A 22,907-nucleotide genomic window follows, 5' to 3' on the forward strand; every position below is an offset into this window, starting at 1 on the left:
CAACAACGTTATCTTTACAGACTAAGTATGGTATTATGGTGAGAGACCGCAGCACGGCTCAGAATAGAATAGAATTTGCTTGTGAACCCATGAATCAGGCTGTTGTTTCTCTTGGCTTCGAGGCCTTGAAGGAGGGTCACCCTATACCAGCAGATAGCAGGTAGCCGTAAAAGTAAAGTTGGAATTCTCACATATTGAGGGACAGTCAGTAGAAATTTTCCTTTGATTTTCGATTGATGGACCGTGGAGCGTAGAGAGTGGCCAGATTGGAAAACAGGCTGCTGTGTTGTGGACTATGCCAGAGCGGAGGCTGCCTTTTCACATGCTAACACATTATTCATGTTGGAAACCATTTACAGAGGATGATATGAATGATACCTAACTTCTGTAACTGCCTGAGCCAAAAGATAGCACTTATTTTAATCTTTTTTTTTTTTTTTTTAATCTCTAATGAAATCGAATGTGATAGTAATTAAGAACAGTCTGTTTTCTGTCCACCGTACAGTCTGCACACCTGCATAATTAAAATATTTTCAGCCACATTAAGCTGCAAAGTATCTTGAGAGCATCACTCTGGCCTATTTAATGAAGTCAGCTGAAACGAGAAGATGTTCAGAGCACAAACTCACTCCTCCCCCTCCCTGTGTACAGTAGTAGTGTGTGGGAGTTCGGCATGGCTGGCCAGCACAGTCTCTCCAGGGTGCCAGCAAATTCTCCGGATGGTCGAAGAGCCAGCTCGAGATAAATATATGCTGCTTTTTTTTTTTCCAAGGAATTGTGAGGACCTCTTGCTCTTTTAGCAGGAAACTGCAGAAAAGTCCGGAGGTGGCTCAAACCCCCCTGGCAGCAGATTATCAGCAGCTGGGGTCGGGATCTAATTAGTTATATTTGGGGCTCTCAAAGCTCTAGAGGCTACTATGGCGAGATTCCACAATCACCAGAGCTTGGATCAGTCATTCATTTGATCATTTTTGGACACATTTACTGCAGACTTCCTAGAGCACGTTCACAGTTTCATTCCTTGAGTGAAATTGGGTGAAAGTCGGTAGCTAACTTTACATTTTGGCCGTCTTAGAGGCTCAGAAAACCTTTTTCTTACTTTTTTTCTTTTTTTCTTAAATCAGCTTCTTGCTGTGAGTGACGGGGACCTACATCTACTACTCCAGCATCTCTGAAGTTTGAACCGTTTTGGTTGTTTGGTTTCACAGAGATTTTCTGTATTTTAGTTTTGTCTGTATTCTTTTCACTGGTGATGCCTCTTAGGATTTAGCAGCATTTGTTTCAAAAACATGATGTTTGGTTGTGATGGTGAAGGAGATGTTACAGATAAATACTTAAGACTTTAAACCAGGTTTGAGGTGGAGTGAAGAGGTCACGGGAAGACTGAAGTTTGAAACATGTTTGACGGGTTAAAAAGAGTCCTAGAATGAGTAAAAGTAATGGAGGAACTGTCAGACATGGTTAAAATAGCTGGAATGCTTATATACACACTGGAAGGAGAGGCCACCCCCTCACCGCACTGGTCCCGTTAATGTGACTCAATGTGTCCATCTGCTGGCTGCTAGCAGCCCTGCCATGACGTCATCTTTTGGCACAGTGAGTTGACACAATGAGTGTTTAATCTGCCGCAAGAAAAACAGACTGTGATAAACCTATTTAGAAACAGACGACAGTAAATCAAATACATTATAGTAAAAGGTTTTATTCAAAAGCGTCCCAGGTAGAATCCTTTATCGTATCTTACAAACATCTGGTATACACACAAAAGGGGACAAAGTAGGTGAGAACTTTACAGAGAAATCTTAGAGACAACAAAAAAAAAACAAACTTGATTGGCAAACTAGAGGACAAACATTAACTCCAACCTTCATTCTAATCAAAGTCCTCAAACATTAGAGAAATGTGTTTGGATCATTACTTCAAACACCGTCTCAAATCAAAATATGGCCGTATGTGAGGAACCTGCTGTGCTCTTAAGCTCCGAGAATCCCTTCTCTGTGGAAGTGAAATGATTGGACAAAAATAATGTTTGACAATGCTCAAAGCAATGATAACATCATCATCGTTATTTATTTGGACTTGGTATAATCTAAAGCTTAGTGCAGTTTTTCTTCATCAAAGCTCGTCAGTTAAAGTTGAAATTAAAGTTCCTCAACATGAGTTAAATCTTTCTCCACTTGTGCAATATGTATTCTTTACGGTTCAGTCATAGTTACAAAGAAAAGAACAAAACATGTACATGATTAAGATCATCAATAAGGACGCATTTTCACATTCATTGTAAATCAATGCTATCTGGTTTGCACACATATGGCCAAATGTATCACCAGCTCTGTGCATCACGCTTCAGTTTGTTCCACACACACGTTTCAGGTTTAGTGTTTGCTGCTTCTAGAAAAGGATCGTTGTGGCGCTGCACCCAAGGAGGAAATGTACATGATCGTACAGCTTGACTTACAAGACAAACCACGCTAAACACGTACGGATTCATTACAGATGTACCCAGAAACTTTGCTTGAAGCCTCCGTTTTCACAACTTTGACGTTCCCTAAACTCAAACTCAAGAGTCACATTGAACATTTTCCTCTAGAGATCATCACCAAAAAGAAAAAAACAAAAACAAAACAACAAGCTAAATGACAGTAATGAGGATCATTTGGATTTCAAAACAGGACTCAATGCGGGGAACAAGAGAGGGGCTCGTTATCTCCTGAGCAAGAGATGATGCGCATGAGAGCGAGGTCCAGAATAACTCAACTCTGCACCTCCTGCTCACCCAATTTCCAATCAGGCAGCAATATTTAGCAGAAAATGTTGTAGTAGAGGGTAAAACTAACAGATGTGGTGACGTCCACAGGCGACTGAGCATCAATGATCGGGTTTTCAACATGGCTGGTGTTGGTTAAAGACTGACTGGTAAAAAATAAACGTTACAGACATTTAAAAAAAAAAAAAAAAAAGGAAAAATACAATTAACAGTCATTTTTGTCTGTTAGAACAGCATTAACCAACTAAACACAAGCTGACACCCAAAAGCATCAATAAATAAACAGGACATTTCACTCACTGCACTTAATTTTGGGAAAACCAATTTTCTGGTAAGGCTGGCGTAGTTTTTACATTCATGGGAACAAGACTGTTAACTAAGTACCACCTCGTACCACGGCGTGCTCACACCCGCGGCACAGAGACACAAGACACATAGTACTTGAGCTGTTTTACAATCAAGCTAAGAAAGGCACTGGAATAATGTTACACCACATTAGATTCTTATGCTCTCAGTTAACCATCTTGAAAAAGGTAAAAATCTAAAAATCTTTTCTTGGACATCATTTGTTTTTGAAAAATAAAGTTTGACATACTTAAAAAAATTATTTTTTGCACCTTTGACTCATTTTAGCAAGGACAGTTTACAAAAAGTAATCTGCTATAAAAAAAAAAAAAAAGAAAGAAAAATGCTTATGGCATTTTGGTTATCAAATAAGCATTTGATTGACACCATTTGCACTAAAAATCTTATAAGAACATGAACACATTAACTATGGTTTTGTGCAGAGAGGGAAAAAAAGTATTTGAGTCCTTGTGGCAAAAAAAAAAACAAAAAAAACTTTGAGCTTTAGAAGTTTGTCGAAATGCTTCATAGATCTGCTACAAAAGCAGAAACTGTTATGTGGCCCACGAAGAGGAAAAGATGCTAAACAAACATAAATTAGTGCTCCGTGTTGACAAATACTACCAGAAGAGAAAGAGGACAAGAGAAAACAAAAATAATATAATATATATATGTATATACACATAAACGGAGAAAAAACAAAAATACTAGGTGGGTCACAGTGCTACCCATTTGGACAGAGATGTGTCTGTTACTAGAGGTGAAAGGACAGCGCTACATTTAACAGTGCCATCTTCCATGGGTAAAAACAGCACTTGTGGAAGTCATAGTCCTCGCCTGCTCTGACATGGAAAGGGTCACTGGATGTCCAGTTTGCTGTACTTCACACCGCGGTTCCACTGCAACGCTCGCCATGACAATGGCAGCTGATAGTTACGAGGGACCGTGCCGTTGACGTTTTCTTCAAAGTATTGGAAAAGTCTGTACCACCACACCCGTGAGAACGGGTTACTCTGGGACGTCTCCTTGAGCGACTGAAACGAAAAACACACTTCTGTTAGTGGGGTTGAAAATATCCTGCTTCAGATTATTGAGGGACTGCCATCATGTGTCAGCTGTGCTTTCTGTTCCTAAAGTCTGGCACTAAACACACAGACAGCAGTGGACAAGCAGAAATCACACACAGCGTTGTTCTTGAGCCCATTTGCTTTACTTGCTTCAATTTTACTTTAATTTATTTGAGCAGCATGTTGCGCTCACCTGCTGGTTGGCCATGGTATGGTACCACCAAAAGAGGCGTGTAGTGATAAAGTATGCAACCACCACATCCACAGTGTAGTGGTCATGGGCGAGAAGGATGCAGAAAATCCCCACAGCGCTTAAGGTCCAGCAAATCCACTGGTACCACCAGAACCGCTTGGGGGAATCTGCCAATCAGACATAAAAAAAACAAGCTTAGGTTAGTGCACCAGGGACGCTAATCCAAGCAGACAGTATCAACTCTAAAGACGAGGCTAAATTCTCTTTTACATCTAGGCGGTGGGAGAAGGAAAAAAAAAAAAAAAAAACAACACTATTTGGCCTCAAACCTCATTTTGACCACTAGATGTCACTGCCATATAAACCAGGTTTGTTTGGTGGAGAAACATTGCAGCAGCATGTGATTCAGCAAAGGAGAGAGGTGTTGACTCAAAGCTCACATGAGAAGTGTAATAATATGCACCACTTAACCAAGCCGTTGAAACTTCTAGTGCTTAGTGGTAAACCATGTGTGTGTGTGCACAAACTAGATATCCAAGATAGCAGAAATGTCTGCTGAGAAAAGGAGAAAAAAAAAGTGGTTGTGCAACAGAGCAATGTCTTAACACGCTGATACGTGCATGTTAGTGGGAGATAGTGCAACATTTCCTCTGTTTCCTTTGTCTACATTTCGTCATACTATTTATAGAAGAGTTGATAAAGGGGAGCATTACACCTAAACAGGGGGATACAGATGGTGCTGAAAAATGGGGCGTGTCATCTAGGGGTGTTAATAATTAACATTTTAACGTTAACCAAGAATTTTGAGCAGTTAATACTATATGTGGAGGAGCCACAGATCAAGAGCCAAAAGCTCCAGTAACATCACAGCTGCGGGGCTCCTACTTTAAAATATCAACCACAGGTGTATTGCACATGTAAAAAGAAACCCTTTCTGATGGAGAAAAACACATTTGCTATATATCCTTTTTTTTTTTTTCAAAATCTATTTTAATACAGTAGCCCCTTTAGTTGATTAATGGCCAATAATCGGTTAATAAGGGGTGGCTAGCATCCCTCGTGTGAACCTAAAATATCAGACATGACATCAAGCATTTGATGCAATATTATTCCTTAATGCCAAAATGAATAAAATTAGCTTTTGAGCAAATATTACACAGCTGGTCCACATTTCAATGTAGCTTTGAGAACCAAACACATGCTAAACATGCCTGTGACCTTTTCTGATCTGCATCACTCTTTTCTGATCTGACTTTCTAGAGGAAGTGCACAAGATTATGGCAGATGTGGTTGTCAAAATCATCTGCTGTATATCAGTACATAAAAAATAGACGTTGTGAAAGTAAGATGAGCTTCGTATGTGGCTTAGAGATAAAAGACGTCCTGTATAATCTTACATAAACTGTAGCACAGAGAAAGAGGTACTTACACTCCTTGATGAAGAGGTAAGTCAGTGTTAGCATGACAGTGTGGCCACTGTACAGATAATCTCCACACATGGTGTGTGAACCTGTGATGGATAGGCCCCCACCAGCAATCATCTTCATTATTCTCCTCATCTGGGCCTCCCAGTTCCCAAGAAGCTGAAAGAAACAGTGGCATCCATTACGTCATCGTTATCATTAATATTAATAAAATAACTGATAACATCGCCAGTGCCTGCTAAAGAAATAGATGATGTGTAGAAGAAGGATGTATAAGAGAGAGAATAGAACAGCTCAACATGAAATAATCCAGACAGGAGTATTCATTCCTTCAGCCACAGGTGAGGACAGCGACGACCAGGTTTTCCATCCAGTCTGGATTCATCCAAGATGCCACGTTCCACCTCTAAATTACTTTTCCATTGCATTTGAGATCATTTTACACTGCATTTGCAGTTTCTTCTGCCATTTTTTTCTCACAACACATCGAATTCTCTCACTTTTGCAGCAGGGTGACCTCATTTGAAGACCAGTCACAGCAGTAAATGATATCGTCATGCTTTAAGTGGAGGAAATATTGAAAAAATACTTGTTAAACTCTTGCGTACAAAGTTGTTGGAGTAAACAAATAAATGTTGTGCAATATGTTGAAGTACAAAAAGTAAAAGCCCAAATGTTCTTGATGAACGTTGTAGAGTCGTACTGCATTTTTATAAACAGAATCATCACCAAATAACTACTAACCCATCAGATAAACTTAGTTTACCCTAATATTTCCTCTGATATAAGTAGTATTGTGTAAAGTAATTATACCTCAATATTGTATTTACAGTAAATACAGCACTTTAGTACTCTTGTTTATACTTTGAGGCTGCCCTGTTTAGCAAAACCATTTGTCGTGTGTTAATGTAAACAACCTGTGTCATTGTTTGCATTCCTGTCACAGAAAATAAGTACAGCGTCCTTATAGAACAGGAAAAGGCCTTCAAGACCTGAGGTCATAACACGTCTCCTACACACACACACACACTTCTGTTAACCATTCTGTTTGTCGCCTCAGCTTCAACTTAACAGTAGCCTTTCTGACCAACCCAAAGTACCCTCATCTTACACTATGTTACACTGTGAGTGGTTCTTCCTCTGTGGTGCTTTAGAGGAATGCTTTGAGCGTGCACCCGTAGTGCTGGTGTTTTGTGTTCTAACAGCACACGTATGAAGAAAAACCATGAACACGACAAGCGTGCAAATGTTTAAGCACTGCAAAGAGAACAGACTGCAAGCTGCTTTGTTAGTTGAGCAATTACAACATTATTTAAAAAGGAACTTAAAAAAGTGAAGCAGCCACTTGAAGCGCCTCTTTCTCATGGGAAAAAGAATAATAGATATGCACATATCTTCCAATCCGTGGTCAGTGGAGAGTACTCACAGGCTTTCAGCTTACAAAAGAGGTGTCATTTTTTGCTGAATTTGCCCATACAGCACATTTGTGCCAAAAACCGTTAAGTAAGACAGAAGCCTTTCACACTCAACTAACCTACAATGGTGAGAGAAAGAGAAGTACATGTATTATACCTTTGGAGAGCATTTGAAGTGCATCCCAGGAACAGGCAGAGTGGTGATGTACATTGTAATACACCGGTACAGATAGAGTGTGCCCACAATGAAAAAGAACCGCCTGCCGATAATTGACCTGGAAAAAAAAATGGATAAAGAAAATACATAATATAGCATTTTCATTTAGTTGCAAATCAGGTTCTGACAAAAAAAAAAAGAGATTTTGGCTGACTAGACTGTACCTGTGCTTGAGAAGAATCCACTGTATCAGCCAGAGTCCCACCAGCAGCATGCCGTTAATCTCACAGATGGAGAAGGCCCACTCCACCCTGTCAAACAGGTCGAAGAACTTATCCGGCAGTGGTGGGGTGTGCTCCTTTGGCGGTACTCTCTCATGGACCACTGAAATGACGACGGTGGTGGTAACAAAGCACACCACCGCATAGATGAAAGCTATCCCCGTCTTCCCCCACTCGACAGGGAACGAGGAGCGTGGAGCTTCGTTTGTGGGGATGGGGATGTGGACCATCTCCATCCTGAAGTCCTTCATCCCCAGTGTGCCATTCCTCTGAGGCTTGACAGTTCCATTTGGTAGCCCACCAGCATGTCCGTTTGCGTGCCCGTTTTTGTGCGCCTCGATGTGAGTCTCTATCCGCAGCGTCTCCAGTCGCTCCAACAGCTGCTGCCCACCATCAGATGACACCAGCGACAGGGGAGGCATCTGGAAATCTGCATTGGAGAGCCTGAGCAGAGCAGGGCCGTCCATCTGATGGAGGGCATCTATGTACTCCGGCATCCCCTCTTTGCTCAGCCAGTCAGAGATGTCCTCTCCTGACCATGCTGCCACCTTCTTCATCATGGCCGGTGGGCAATGCGGAGGACTAGGAGGCTCCTCAGACTAGAGGGGAAGGTTCACAAGAGGTTTGGCGGTCTATGGGGCGGTGGTAAGTCCTCTCCAGTTTTGGCACATGGTGTTTCTTGCACCCAGAGGGAGCCCAGCCTCCTCTTGAAGTGATGGGGGGAGAAGAGGGCAGCAGGATCACTCAGGGTTGGGGCTAATAGATACCAGATGAACCGCTGGGGCCTCCTTTGGCTTTCACCTCATCCGCTCTTCCCCACACACTGCACCCCTGTTAAAAAAGGAAACAACAAAATGCTGTGAATACCACATCGACTTCCACAACTCTACGGGGCGGAGTCAAGGATCACATGTCTGGTCATACCTAGAAGCTAGTATGTATACTCTGACTGAATTATAGAGCAGCACAGGCCACAGGTTATTTAGCCAACTCTTTACCACTGAAAATCACCAATTAAACTACTTAAGCTCCATTTAACAGTCACAAAAACCGTAATTAATTAAATAATTAACATCATTATACAGTAAAGAAAAAAAACAAAAACAGAATGACTTCAATCGATCAGCAGGTTTCCCCTCTTCGATCCTCACTGCAGGGAAACCTTTTATACATTAGCAGCAACATCCTGAGTTGATTAACTCTTTTACACACACAGAATGTGTTTGCATACCCAAGAATACAAACCACTATTATTAGATAGTGTGTAAACAGATCCAAAGTAAACTGAAGACAAGAGAAAGTGTTGGGTGGGAAGAGAAAAGAAAACATGTACAGTGAGGCTATGATTAATCCTAGTAGACTGCCAAGTCAACGGACCATGTAACTCACATTACTTAACCAGTTTGGTTCTTTGTTTATGTAAAGTAATAAAGTGTAGCAGATACAAATACTATCATTTCATTCTTTCACAGATCTTGCTTTTTAAACTTTGTTTTCCATGGTGTGTGTTTCTCCGCCAGACAACAAGCAACTGTCAGAGCTTAGCACCAACAAGGAGATGAACTCACATCTGCTGCACATCATGCATTTGTTTACAGACAACGGTCGGGGGTGGACACAGGGTGGCCGTGCTTGTGTTTGGGGGAGTGTGAGGTACAGCTGGAGACAAGTTCTCATCTACTGCATACAAGGAGAGACGGAGGATGGGAGGGAAATAGACTGCAAGAGGGAAATCATAAATCAGAGTGAAGGTCAGCGCTGAGCATGGAGAGCCCCACCCCTGTAAAGAGGGCAATCAGCCAGCAGTCAAGCCCCAGCATAGCCAGCTCAGCTAAGGCCAATAGCAGCTAAATACACTGGCAGGCTGTCTAGCTGGCAGGACAACAAACTGCACATCAGTACATCTCACCTCAGCTCAGAAGCCTGTTCATTTAGGCCAGCAAAACAAGGCCAAATAAATGGGCTATAAGCTGGGTCGTCTACAATGTGACAACACCTGGCATCAGATTTATTCCTGCTGAGGTCTAGAGAACAATTTGTCCCAATGCCCCCACGATTTTAATGTTCTATACACACACGCTAAAGAGCAAGTGCAAAAATAAACATATGGATAGCATGCAAACAGCACAGCATGAGAGTCCTCGTTGCAACAGCTTTGCTACGTGACAGTCCAGCTGTGTACCTTCACATAGTGTGAGGAGTGCAAAGGGAGAGCAGTATTTAGTGGAAATAAGGAGAAACAGACACAAAGAGCGCTTCACAATGTGTTAACAACATGCAATTCAGACAGATCAGAGATTAGCTGTCACTGAGTCAGCTATGTGCAGAGGACCTTTGGTCTATGAATCAGCTTACAGCGTGCTCGGTGAAGAAATAATCTCACACCACTGAACAGGCAAAGGGGAAAACAAGCCAATCCTGAAACTAACCTGTATGCGGGTATCTCAATCTCAATGATCTCCCCCAGAAATCCTATATGAGGGTTTGGTAATTCGTGTGCTGAAATATGCACATTGGTGGTGTAATGGTGGGGTAAGATGGTGTAAAGAGCTGGACATGGAGAAAATAATGAATGAGTATGTATGCACTGAATTACCGTTAATTCACTGTAACTTGAAGCTGCAATAACATGAGGTTGTGGAAAATGCATATCTCTCCGAAACAAATCTTTTTGTGCTGAGATTAACCAACACCTGATAACCAAGTGCAATGCTTTGACAAAAAAAAAAAAAAAGAAGCAAAGCAGATGGAAATCTGGCCAAGCATGACTTCAAAACAATATTGTTTTGAGGGCAAAAAGCTACAGAAAGAGAGGAAAGTCTGGAAATGCTTCAACCTTATGATGTTGTGAATTTTGATACAAGATAAAAGCCAACATTGAAACTCCTCCCTGAACAAAGGATTTTGACCTTGAAAGCCTTTTGGCTCCTGTCAGAACTTTAATAAATATGACAACACAGAGGGGTATGATTGTTGCGTGCAGCGCCGTTGCAGCCTTTATTTTCGGTGTTGATGTGTGTCCTCACTGAGGAGGGAGTTCTATTGTCGTGTGTTTACTTATTGTAAGCCAGCTCCTGCTTATAGCACTGACATCATTCATTTCGAGGATGTTTAAGGTGTTGAAGGAAGTGGCCTTTTTCCTTTTACCTGACCATGAAGGACGACAACACTCAGTATTGCACGCACACAAAATAATAACGCTGGGATCTTTCAAGGCTTTTGGAGACATAACTTTAACCATCTGAACTTTGAAACTTTACCGTTGCTCATAAACCAGCTCAGAGTTCACACTTACTGAAGAGATAAAATCAGGCAACTGCAGGTCCCCAAAGATCAATAAACAGGAGGAGGCTGACTTGATGCAGAGAGCACACACTAGAGCTGGATCAACAAGGCTGGCTTTGCTTTCATTCTCCAACGCTGCTTTCACACGCCAAGCAAAGCTAATATTTTCTTGCTGGAATGACGCAACTGTCTACATTTTCAGCACATTACAGATGTGTATTGTAGCTAACCTCTCACCTAAAAAAAAAAAAAAAAAAAAAAGCCCACCATTTGTGTTTGTGTGTGTTACAACTCACATTAGCTAATCTCAAAACCTCCCAGATTTCTCGCTCTCTCTACGCTTTTCACCGTTATCATCACCTGAAATGTTAATTTCAGTTGTGGATAATCCTCAACAGTGTTGCATGATGGTATCATCAGTTTTTTCACGTCGTAAAGCTTGTTTGTTATTTCACTAATCACATAACACAAATTATTTAGGCCAAACAATATCTAATGTCCCGCGACCCTCACGGATAAGCGGTATAGAAAATGAGATGAGATGAATATTTAATGTCAGTTGTTCTTTTGGCATTAGGAGCCATAGACTGTATCTACATACATGCTCAAAGAAACTTGGCCAACTGGTTCACAATTATCATTTCTTTAAATCAGGTTTGCTGAGCACACATCTCCTTTTTGGTATCTCCCTGCTCCACATTCACACCGTCAGTCTGGTCTGTCTACAGCCAAGAAGTTTAGTTCAAAGTGATGCCACACCCAGAATCTTTTCAGTATACAAGCTTTACCTCCTGAGTGCTTCGGGTGGCTGTAAAAGGTTTGTAGTTTGCTCCTTCACAGAGAACAGAGGCTGTGACCGGCTGCATTTATGGATTTAAAGGTTATACTAATGAGTACAGACTCGAAGCACCAAGGTGATTAGATGATGGTAGTCATGAAATTATTTGTTCACTTTGACATCACCAAATCTGTGACGGTAAACTCATATGAAACTCAAGGAACAAGGAAGTGGAGCATCAGGGTTTTGGGTGAAGTACCACTTTTGCTCAAGGGCACCTCAGTGGTAGAGATAACGGTGTTTTTTCTTGTAATCATACACTTAAGGTTATTTTACTCACCAAAACTCACTGTGTGCATCATTGAGGTCGAACAAACATGTTTAGTGCATATCCTTCCTTAGAAAACATTTGTCAAGCCAATTTTTAGGATATTTTATATCCAGCATTCAGCGCCACTGTAGGACACAGATACAGAGACTCATTAAGACCTGCTTTAGTGCCTGAGTTCAGCATCATTGAAAAAGCACTGGCATACCACGCCAAAAAACGGGTTTCTAATCTGAAGTCAACCAATTTTGCCACAAACTGGTTGAAATTGTTATAGATCGCTTGCTTCTAGAGTGAATAATCTAACAGCTAAAAATCAAAAACAATCATGAGAGAAACATGACTATCAAAAGACAGATCACTACTCTGTTTTGCTCTAACAAAGTAAAAAAGGAGCAATAGTACAGAGCAAGACAACCAAATTAGCTGTGCTCATGATTTAAAACTGTAAGTGGGACTGTATCATGCAGAAATAAAACATTACCACAACTGCACTTTTCCATCATGCGGTAAATCTTTCCCCTCAGACAGCTTGGCGGGCCGTTGGGGAGGGTAATGGGGGTTTGAATGGTTCAGCACAAGGCAATCCATGTGACATCACCAAAAAAGATCCCACCCAGGAGCGACAATATGTCAAGTCGACACAAACATAAACACACCATCCGTAGCCCATCTTTAGCCAGCCATAGTCGTACCGAATGACTCACTCTCAAAGGCTTTTAATGGTCTTTTAAAGGGGCAACAGCCGAGTCAGATTGGGTGTAACTACTCGCAACGAGAACAAACACCAACGTTCTAACCCAACTAGAGGAAAACCGTTTCTCTGACCTGTCGCCGCCATCTGTCTTTTAGTTTCCACCTCTTCCTTCATTCTCCTCCCTGTGTGCATGATCAGGAGCCAGCACCCTAATGCTTGTACTTTGCTCCCGCACATTTGTTTCCTGTTGTTCTTGTTGCCTTTTTTTGCCCTTACAACATTTACAGCTTCTGACAACTGAAATCTCACAGTGGAAATAAAGTCAAATTGGCAGAAGTACAGATTCATGAATACTTACAAGATGTAGGAACCGATACTGACAAGGATGCAAACTCATCAGATGTAAAGCCCCTAGCGGCATGCCCCCCAGGAAGAACTTTTTCAAAAAAATATCTGCTTACAAATTAAGGATTTACAGTCAATTTTAGCATGAGGACACTAGGCAAAGCTGAAGCCTCTACATTGTGATTTAAGAGGCGCCACCAGACCAGAGCAAACACTGCCCTCCCTTGTTGTGCTCACCAAGCGAGATGCCAGCAGGGACATTCATCAATAACCCTGTCGTCTCAGGCAGGTCGTGTCTCACAGAGCCATCACCAAAGTGTGGCACTCACTCTCCAGCACCCAACCAAAGAGGAAGCGACTTAAGGACGAGTCTCTATTACCCCTTTTCCCCAGTTAGTCACCGCCATGTTTTTCCAGATACTTCTGTTTTTAAACTCCTGTTTACTGGCGACATCAGTGATGTTGTTTGCCAAGCCCGTCACTCAGGAGCACTAGTTTGGGTGTAAACACGCATTTGTTGGCGTTTTAAACAAAGGCGCTCGCCAAATACCCAGAGGTGGCCCGTCTTTGAATTAGACACGTAGGGAAAACCCTGGATAGCGTCTTGTCCTCAACACACCGAGTTTGTCTTCTCCTCCTGACACTGGACAATCAAACTGTCACATTAAGATACAAACATAATCAATGAACTGTTTTATGAGTTGAATATAACATACTGTACTGGTTTATGCTGTACCACATGTGGAACAAAATTATAGCATCAGTTTTACCTGGAAAGTTGTGTCAGTGCACCCGTTATTGTCAATCAACTGTAACCTGGTTAGTTACAGCAAAAATGAACAATTAGTATCAAACTGAAATGAACTGTTTTTGGTCTCGTTACATTCCTACAAACGATCAAAAACCGATAACAGACTGATAAGTAGTGGTGGTGTTGGGGGGTGTTTGATTTATGATCCTTGGTCGTCCCCACCTCTGGCAGCTTGAAGTGGAGATAGCAGGTTTATTGCATTTGGGGAGATTTTTATATAGCAGTGGCGCTAATCCTATAGCAGCCATGCTGCACCACTGTTTAATATATGGAGAGCTGTTAGACAGTAAAGTGAATATCGTTGGGTTTTAGACTGTTGGTCAAACAAAACAAGCTATTTGAAGAGAAATTATGTATAAACCAAATAAAATACATCACGTTGTTTGTTCAAACTGAACGGGAGACAGTTCATTGTGCAATGACTGAAGTGTCAGTACAGAAACGAAAGAGGAAAACTGGATCCAAAAAAAGGTTTTCATTCACAAGGGCCAATAGAGCAGTCCTGTGCATGGTTTCACAGGTGCTTCTCATATTTGACAGCTCGTGTTGCATTTAACCTTGATATCTGTATGTGATACATTTACACAAAATGGTCAAATCTTTTGACAGAAAAGACACAACACTGTGCAACCAGCAAACAATGCCAGGCAAACAGAGATGATACTCCCCTTCACAGAACTGTTTTTAAAGGAATGCTCTGTTTGCTTTCTCCCTGCCTAGTGCCCTAAGGGTGTTCTCCTTGTCTTTATACACAGCATTTCAAAGAATAATATCCCTTTACAGTCTTTTTTTATATTGTGAGACAAACTAACAATGGATGAGCAACACGCTCTCACCTGTATCCCTTTACACCTAGTATACAAAAGCCCCACGGGTAGACAATGAAAGGCCAATATTTACACAACAGGACCAGCCGGGTTAAAGTGAACGATATTTGGTTAAAAATTAACTGACTCTGGTCCTGCTAAGGATGTGGTTATAAAAGTATGGTACTGTGACTCATCCCACCATTTCTGAGAAGAGGTGAGGTCAATAAAACCTTGAAAAAAAAAATCACCCATATACTATAAGTGACTTTGGTAATGCACTGTAATCCTCCAAGATGCTCAGCGATCAGGAGTACGCAGCTTATCTTCACTGAACTATTTGGGAGGGACGGAGAAACTGATTCAACAGTGTTTGGCTTCAGTGAACACAGACGAGGATGAATAACATGCTTGGAATGTGCAGCATTTTAGAGATTAAAAGGATCAGCTCACCTAAATCACAAAAAAAACAAAACATTTTACCGCTTTCCAGCCATGCATTAGGTTTCAGTGTTTTAGGATTTCTGACACCAACCTGAATACAATGAAGAAGACTGGATTTTCATTCACACTGCTCTAGCAATAAAAGAAATATTTAAAGACATTACCAACACACAGGAACAATAAGCTGGTTACCAAATAGCACGACTGAAAACTATTGAGTTTACATCAACTTAAAACTCATGAGCTGCCATTTTAAGTTTAATTTCATTTGGATTTATTTAAAATTTGTATTATTGTCGGCCCACAGGGATCAATCGTGATATGCGACATGTTAATAAACACATGGATACAACAAGCATTAAACTGTTCCTAGAGACGACACAAAGCTTCTGGTGATAGCACATAGAAAAAACTGGATTAGATTACAATTTACAAAAATGTCAAGACAGTCTCAACATCTCAACACCATAACACAAGCTATTTGGGGCAAGAAAGGTTTGACATGCATTAAAATCCAAAAGGATGCAGACACACCCGATTTTTCTCCTGATAATGCTCCACTGTGAAAAACAAATGTGTGTTAAATCAGCAGAAAAAGAATTGGTAAGCCGTTAGCAGCCAGTAGACTGCAACACTAATAGAGCTAACAGCTAACGCATTAAATAGAGTGAAAAGCTAACAGCTAAAGGAGCTAATAGTGCTGACAGAGTTATCAGCTAACAGAGGTAATAAACAGCTAACGGAGCTACAGCACAAAGAGTTTCTGTTCAGAGGAACATGAAGTGTTTAACGGTGAAATGTGACAACAGGAAGTAAATGAGCTAAAGTACTGAGGTACTTGTACTTTGGTAACAAAAACCTTTTCAACTATTTGATTTTTCTTAATTCTGTTTTTTACAGTTTGCAGACTTTTTGAAGCTTTGTTTCAAACTGATATCTTTGAATGGATCAAAAACAGAAAACCACAAACCAACAACAGCTTAAGATCATAATAACAAAATCAACAACCCAACAATCAACATCACTGACTGAGGTTTGACGACGGCTTTGGTCGATTACAGTTAAAGTGAAGTAAGACCAAAGGCAACAAGTTCTGCTATTTATTTGTATCAGGGAATAATCAATCTGTTAGCCATAACAGCGGACCAAAGAAAAACGTGCATTACATAACATCCTCCTACTACCACCTAGGACTATATCACTTCTAATTCTGTCAGATAGCTAGACTACAGTTGTAGTAGTAGAATGAAAAATGTCCTATTCTAAGTAGGAGAAAAACAAATGATTACTATTTAAAATTTGGGCCTATTAGGTGTCACTGAACTGTGGCCATAAATTCAGGATCGGTTGCTGGTTTTCTTCCCATCTTATACGTTGCTAATACACAAACAAAGGTACATTCAGAAGGTGTAGCATCAATTTTTGCACTGTTTTAACATGTAACATTACTATTGATTCAAATAAATATATAAAGTTGATGAAATGTTAATAATGGCTGATGCAACATTTTCTTCTACTACTGTGTTACAAAACCACTATGGCAGAAACATGAGTGAGTCGACTGCCAAATAAACCTTGATGAAAATGTGCCTCATCATGCAGACCTTAGCAAGCCTGCTATTACAGAACAATATTATGTCCAATCAAGGCTGTTAATTAGCAGGGAAAGGTGTTTGGCTGAGGGTGACGATGAGGCAAACCTGGATGGCTCTTGCAGACGTCTCGGGGGGGCTAAATGGCACAAGCACTGTACTGGAAGGTGCTACCTGCTAATGAGGAAAGCACCTGTGGCTTTATGAGTCAGGATGTCAGGCCCGCACAGCCCCACAGGACAAACGCACAACAAAACTTGCCTTGCTTCTCCGTTCAACTGCATGTGGTGCAGACACATCAGAAATGACATCTTGGGAGAGCACGCAGGGGACTTATTGTCCACAGGGAGTAATTAGTGTGCAGCACAGCATTTAGCCCATCTTTTCATACATCAACTATATCTGAACTGCAAGGCTCTTCATCAACAACAGTGACAGATTAACAGGCCTGCAAATACTTTGCACGTTTTTGCGGAAACTGTGTGAGCTACTGGAAACATGAGTTTCCCCATGAGGATGAATAAAGCATCTATCTACAAAAGTAAATTAATCCAAGTATCTTTCAAAGGACAACTGTTTTAAAAATCATTACAAGAGGAAAAAAGAAGACAAGTTTCGCCTGAACATTAGCAGAGGAAAGCTTTTCTACACAAAAGCTGCACATTATACCATTAATGTGCACTGGGGTGGAGTTTCAAGTTGTTGTGAATCCAGCTAGTAAAGGATGGTAAAGAAAACATGCAGGTCTTCACAAGTGCAGTTTTCACTACTGAAAAACCCTTCCAAATACTCCCACTTCCTTTATCCAAACGCATTTGGCACCACATCATTCATGTATTCATGCATCATGTAGCACAATGTAGAACCTAACATGCACACACTTTCTAACTGTGCCAAATGAATTTTAAGTCTGACTTCATTTATTCAAACAAGCCAAGTAAGATGACATTAGACTGCTTAAACACTGCTCTTCTGTCCCTCAAAGGTTTATTAAAATTTCATCTCATATTGACATAATTTTTCCTCTCAAATACAAAAAATAGGCTATATCAAAGTGCCACTAGCCTAGATTTCCAAAAAGCAGTTGTAGGCCACAGGAAACTGGGGCATCATGTGAGCTGCTGTAAAACTTCATGCGTCTCTAATTATGGCGGAAACAAGATTAAAGCCATTACATATTGTTTAAGTGGATGCAAACATATGATGGAAAGCAAACGATCAATGGATTTTGGCTGGCACTGTAGTACCATATGCTCGAATAACAAACAGGCCATCAGGTAATAACATTATACCCCAGCTGTGGTTTGAGTATCGAGGCTCAAACAAGCTGCAGCAGAGAGGAGAAAACACATATTAATCTGCGTAATTTAGACAAAGCGCCAAACCATCCAATATATGCATATAAAATGGCCACTGTGTATATACACCTCCTTTATTACATCTATTTGATCTATTTGATGGTCAACTTGATGGAGGGGGGTACAGTTAGCACATTTTTACCCAGTTTTATACTTTAAGTATGAGATCATTTTTAAGATGATACTCGCTCTTATGCTGCAGCTATAAAACTCCTGAGCTTATAACATTAGCAGATCACCTTCTCTGTCCTACTGTCAGGTTTTTTCAATTCAACACGGCCTAAATTGTTAGCCATATCTACCTTTCTACTGATTTAAATGTTGAGCATGTTAATGTGACTTATAATACTTGCTAAGCTGATATTTTCACCTAAATGCTTGCAAACCATTGCTAATTGTTAAGTATAAATGTGTAATGCTCAAGTAAGCTTTTTTTTGGGGGGGGGGGGGGTATTTGAGGGTTAATCACTTACATCAAAATACCCCTAATAGGCTTTCACTCACCTTTATAAAGTATTCAGGATAGGGAAAGTTAACACTAAGTATGTACTTAGGCAAACATTAACTACAAATCTGTGGTGTGTGCACTCAGTCTGCCCCTGTTGTCTTTCTCCATCTGCTCTCATCTGTTGCTGTCTTTCCTAATGCTCTGCCTGTTTCTCTCTCTCGCCTTCAGAGTCCAGATCAGACATTCGGATGCTAACGTGGTTTTAGATGCGTGCAAACATAAGAGGAATGCTGCTAATATCAGTTTGCTACTAAATGTTGTATCCAAAGCTCTGACTAATTGATTAGTCACAGCCAGTAAAGCTATGCTTTATTCGTTCATAAAAATTAGACCTCGCTTTAATTTCATCAAGTAATCTGCATCTCATGGAAGTAACAAACAGCTTCCCTGGAGAAGCAGGAGTGCTTCAATCCATCTAGTTAGAAAAAAAAAAAAGTGTTTGTTGTTTTAAATTGGAACAGGAGATAGAGTTGACATCTTCTCTAAAAACAGTGATGAGCACTTTTTCCAGGCCAGGGGAAGTGTATGATCTAAGCTACTATTGGGCAATACGTTTAGCTGTCAGCTGAGACGGTTTCCCTAAGCTGAATCATGGCCTTGCCTACAGAAAACTCATTGTTTCCACTTGTTGATAGTCTGACATGCATTGCTTGGGCAATGCGGCTTCCTCTGCATTGGGCTGGATGCAGTGCCAACAATGACCCCATTGACTGTCTTTAACATTTCACTTGACACTCACTGCACTCACACTGTTCATGTCCGTGAAAAGTTGCCTTCTCACCAGTTTGGCTGCACAGACATGTCCCTGTTTACTTTGATCACTGTCCCCGTTGTCTCATCTGTCTATCCAGAGAGCTGTACTGTGGTCTGAGTGGATGCTGGGTGAGCAATCACACACACACACACACAAACACACACTGCTAACAGGGCAGATCTGTCTTTTTCCAGCCACACACAAGCGCTCAGACACATCTGTGATCAAGTTTGCCCGCTCCTTTTAGTTAGGGATGTGCCAGTGAGCCTTTGTGGAAAACAGAGCTAAATCAGGTCAGTCGTCCCGCCCTGTTTTAGACGAACACATGAGCCAAACGTGGCCCTGCCAAGGGGGACGCAGAGCAGGAACAAATGTTTGACTACCATTAATACTCTGTGTAAATGTTTACAGACACCAACGGAGAGATCACATGAGGCTGTATTTCACCGCCGCTGTAACGTTAGTAGACACACCTGTGAGACAGCGTTAGCATCGAAATCATGGCTGACACAGGTGGCTTAACGGGCTAAAAACACCGCTTTCATTCACGTTAAGGCCTCGACAGCCACCGTATAGCGTGGCTTAAGAGCTTATAGTCTGACAAACTAAAAATAGGGAAGCTGGCGTCTTCAGTATTTTAGCTAGCTGTGTTAGCTCGCTAGCTAAAATGCCAGCAAACACAGGGGTCGTGTCTTCGAGTAGCACGAATTGGGGGTGAACAGTTCGCTGCATGATTGTGCTTCACGAGGCTGCAAAAAATGTTTTATTTATCGGAGTTTGTGACCCAAGGAGCTCGGGATTTTCGCTCGTGTGGCTTCCCTGCCAATCACGTTGGATCTGGATTAAACAGCAACAACAGGAGATGTTTAGTCGCCAACTGATAAAATGTTTCCACACAAGGCCACGTTAGTTAGCTAGCGTTACGTTTGGCTGAACATCTGACGGTAGCAAGCGGAGGGCCAGACAGCAACACAGCTGAATGTATGTTAAAATACGGCGGTGTTGGAGTCAGTCTGCGCTCCAGCTTCTCGCTAACTAACACTATCCCGGAGAGGTGACGCTGACTAACCGCACTCACCCGCGGCTGAGGGGCTCCGCGGTCGGCTAGCTCCGGGTCCGCCCCTCGACAAAAACAGCAGCAAACGTGTGTGTGATGTGATTACCTCGCCGTGGAAATGTTGTAGCACTTCTCTTCAAATTGTAGTGGGTATAACCGCAGTGTTGCGCGACTCCCTGTGTGAGTCTGTCCGGTGTTTTCATGGGGGAGGCGGTGTGTGAGCGGAGAAGCGGGGAGTTCCCTTCATACCGTCACCCACGCTGCATTCAGCGACCGCCGGAAATGTCGGTGCCCAAGTCACCATCACTACGACAAAAGACGACATAAAGTGTGATAGCCCGCTGTGACAAACTGCACATCCAGGGGAATGAATTACACATATCACAGCATATTTCTGTAGTTTCTTTCAAGCAGAAGAATCCGCGCTTAGACGTGTTTATATATTAAAACTCAGGAGTCTGTGCAGAGGAGGGGCGTTTGAATGCAGCACTAGTGACAACTACGCAGAAAATGCAGCGTTGGAGCAGCTCAGGCCAACCCCACTCACTCCTCTGAAGCCATCTATTGGTGAAGGTTTGAGCACGCCAAATATTTAAAAACTGTGACACTCTCCATTTTTAAATGTGAACTATGCGTCGGGGGGGAAAAACCCCAGCTGTGATGGTGCAGCAGGGGAAAAAATGGGAGGTTGGATTACTAAACAAATCAGAGCATTCAATCAGAAAACCCTCATGGAAGTGCACTATAGTTTTTGTTGAGAGGGATTTTTAGCAGAAATAGAGAACAATGGGTAATGGAATGGGCCAGATAGTGGTAGGGATAAAATCAGTATCACAGCAAAGATCACGTACAATTATAAAAGTAATAGTCAGTGCCATCAGTTGTGTTCTAATGTTGTGCATTAACATTATTACAGACATAATCATGACTCATTTCCATTGTTGAAAATGATTATATTGAATTGACCAGGGCAGGGATGTGCAGACATTTTAATGCTGACTTGCACTACGTCTGCTTTTCCTCCCGGCTGCCTCTGATACAACTGATCAGCTTATACTGCTCGATGAGATAGGATAACTGAGCTGCATATCTTGAATACCCACTGAGTGCATTTTCCTCTGTTTAGAGCTCTCATCGTCTCCTTAGGCAGCTCCACCACCTTATCAGGCTTGACTGATTCGCGGATCATTCACAGATCAACAGTTGATCCATTTTATTCATCTCATGGGATGTGATCTTTTTAATGTGAAATAGTCTCTTTGCTATGTAAAGCACAGATGCCTGCCTTTAGGTTATAATTCATGGGACTTCTTATATGACACTGTACAGTCAGCACTATGTTAACTAGTATATTTATGAATACAGGAGTAATCCATGAATCATAATAACTTATAGAATTGCAAATACATTCTTTTTTTTATGTGTTCATATTTTCATCCCTGTGACATTAATTATGTTAATATCCACTTTATGTATCAAGATTCAAGATTCCTTTATTGTCATTGCCTTATATGTACTGTACAACTATATTTATACTCATCGAAATTCAGGTGCACTGCCTGAAACGATACTTTCAACTAAAAATACTTTAAAAAGAGAACTGCGCATCCAATGTTCACACACACATGCAGCTCACACATAATGTCATAATATGCATAAAAAGATTAAAATGTGTTAATGAACAAGGTTGTAAAATGAATGATATCGCGGAGGTTAAACTATGCACAGTGTGGGTCTATGAGATGTGTGGTTTTAGTGCCTTTATATTTTATGGCAGATTGCAAGATGACATATAAATGAGATGAGTTCACTTTCAGTTCCTGCAAGAATTTAATTATAACATGATGCCAAAATCTGTAGATTAGGATTTTACTATACACAATTACAGTACATACATGTTGATCTAAAAGTAACATATAATAAGGTCTGATTTGAGAGTTGACGTTATATATAGTACAGGTAGAGTAATATGAATTAAATATGAAGTGTAAGGCAATAAAGCAACAGCTAAAATTTTAGTGAAATGCACCTGTAAAACTGAATTTCTACCAAACAGCATCAAGTGAATTGAACTGTAACTGACAGACAAGTGAGAATAGAAATAAGAGCCATATTGATTCGTGAATAGTTTCACCAAAAGTCCATGAACTTGCTACGTGATGTTCTGCATAGGGACATATTTTGCTGAAATATCCACATCACTCTGCATCTTAAATTCCTACACTGAAACCGTCAGCTCTGCGGTGAATGTTTCATCATTTTGATCTGAAAGCGGTTGAGGTGAAACTACAGATTCTTTGATAATGAGACGGTTGTGGTTAGAGAGGAGATCAAAGAAACAACACTGTTTCCATGTAAAACTACTGAAACATCCATCTGTCAGTCGGTTGCTACTGTGGAAGCACACAAATCTGTTTACTTAATATTTCAGGATATGCTGCTGCTGTGAGGAAACTGGGGTAAACAACCTGGACTGGACTCTGCTCCGTCCCACC

General features: G+C 41.1%; 1 protein-coding gene across 1 annotated transcript; it reads right to left on the bottom strand.

The window, feature by feature from the left end:
• Positions 1-1,682: 1,682 nt before the first annotated feature.
• Positions 1,683-20,659, bottom strand: sgms1a (sphingomyelin synthase 1a). The gene is made up of 6 exons (XM_070841147.1): positions 20,519-20,659; positions 7,593-8,480; positions 7,369-7,486; positions 5,802-5,955; positions 4,373-4,539; positions 1,683-4,146 (listed from the first exon to the last, which is right to left on the bottom strand). Exons 2-6 carry the CDS (start codon positions 8,207-8,209, stop codon positions 3,970-3,972), a joined length of 1,233 nt encoding a protein of 410 aa, XP_070697248.1. The 5' UTR covers positions 8,210-8,480; positions 20,519-20,659; the 3' UTR covers positions 1,683-3,969.
• Between the last annotated feature and the right edge of the window lie 2,248 nt (positions 20,660-22,907).

This window comes from Pempheris klunzingeri, chromosome 12, assembly GCF_042242105.1.
Source record: "Pempheris klunzingeri isolate RE-2024b chromosome 12, fPemKlu1.hap1, whole genome shotgun sequence".
Lineage (NCBI taxonomy): Eukaryota > Metazoa > Chordata > Actinopteri > Acropomatiformes > Pempheridae > Pempheris > Pempheris klunzingeri.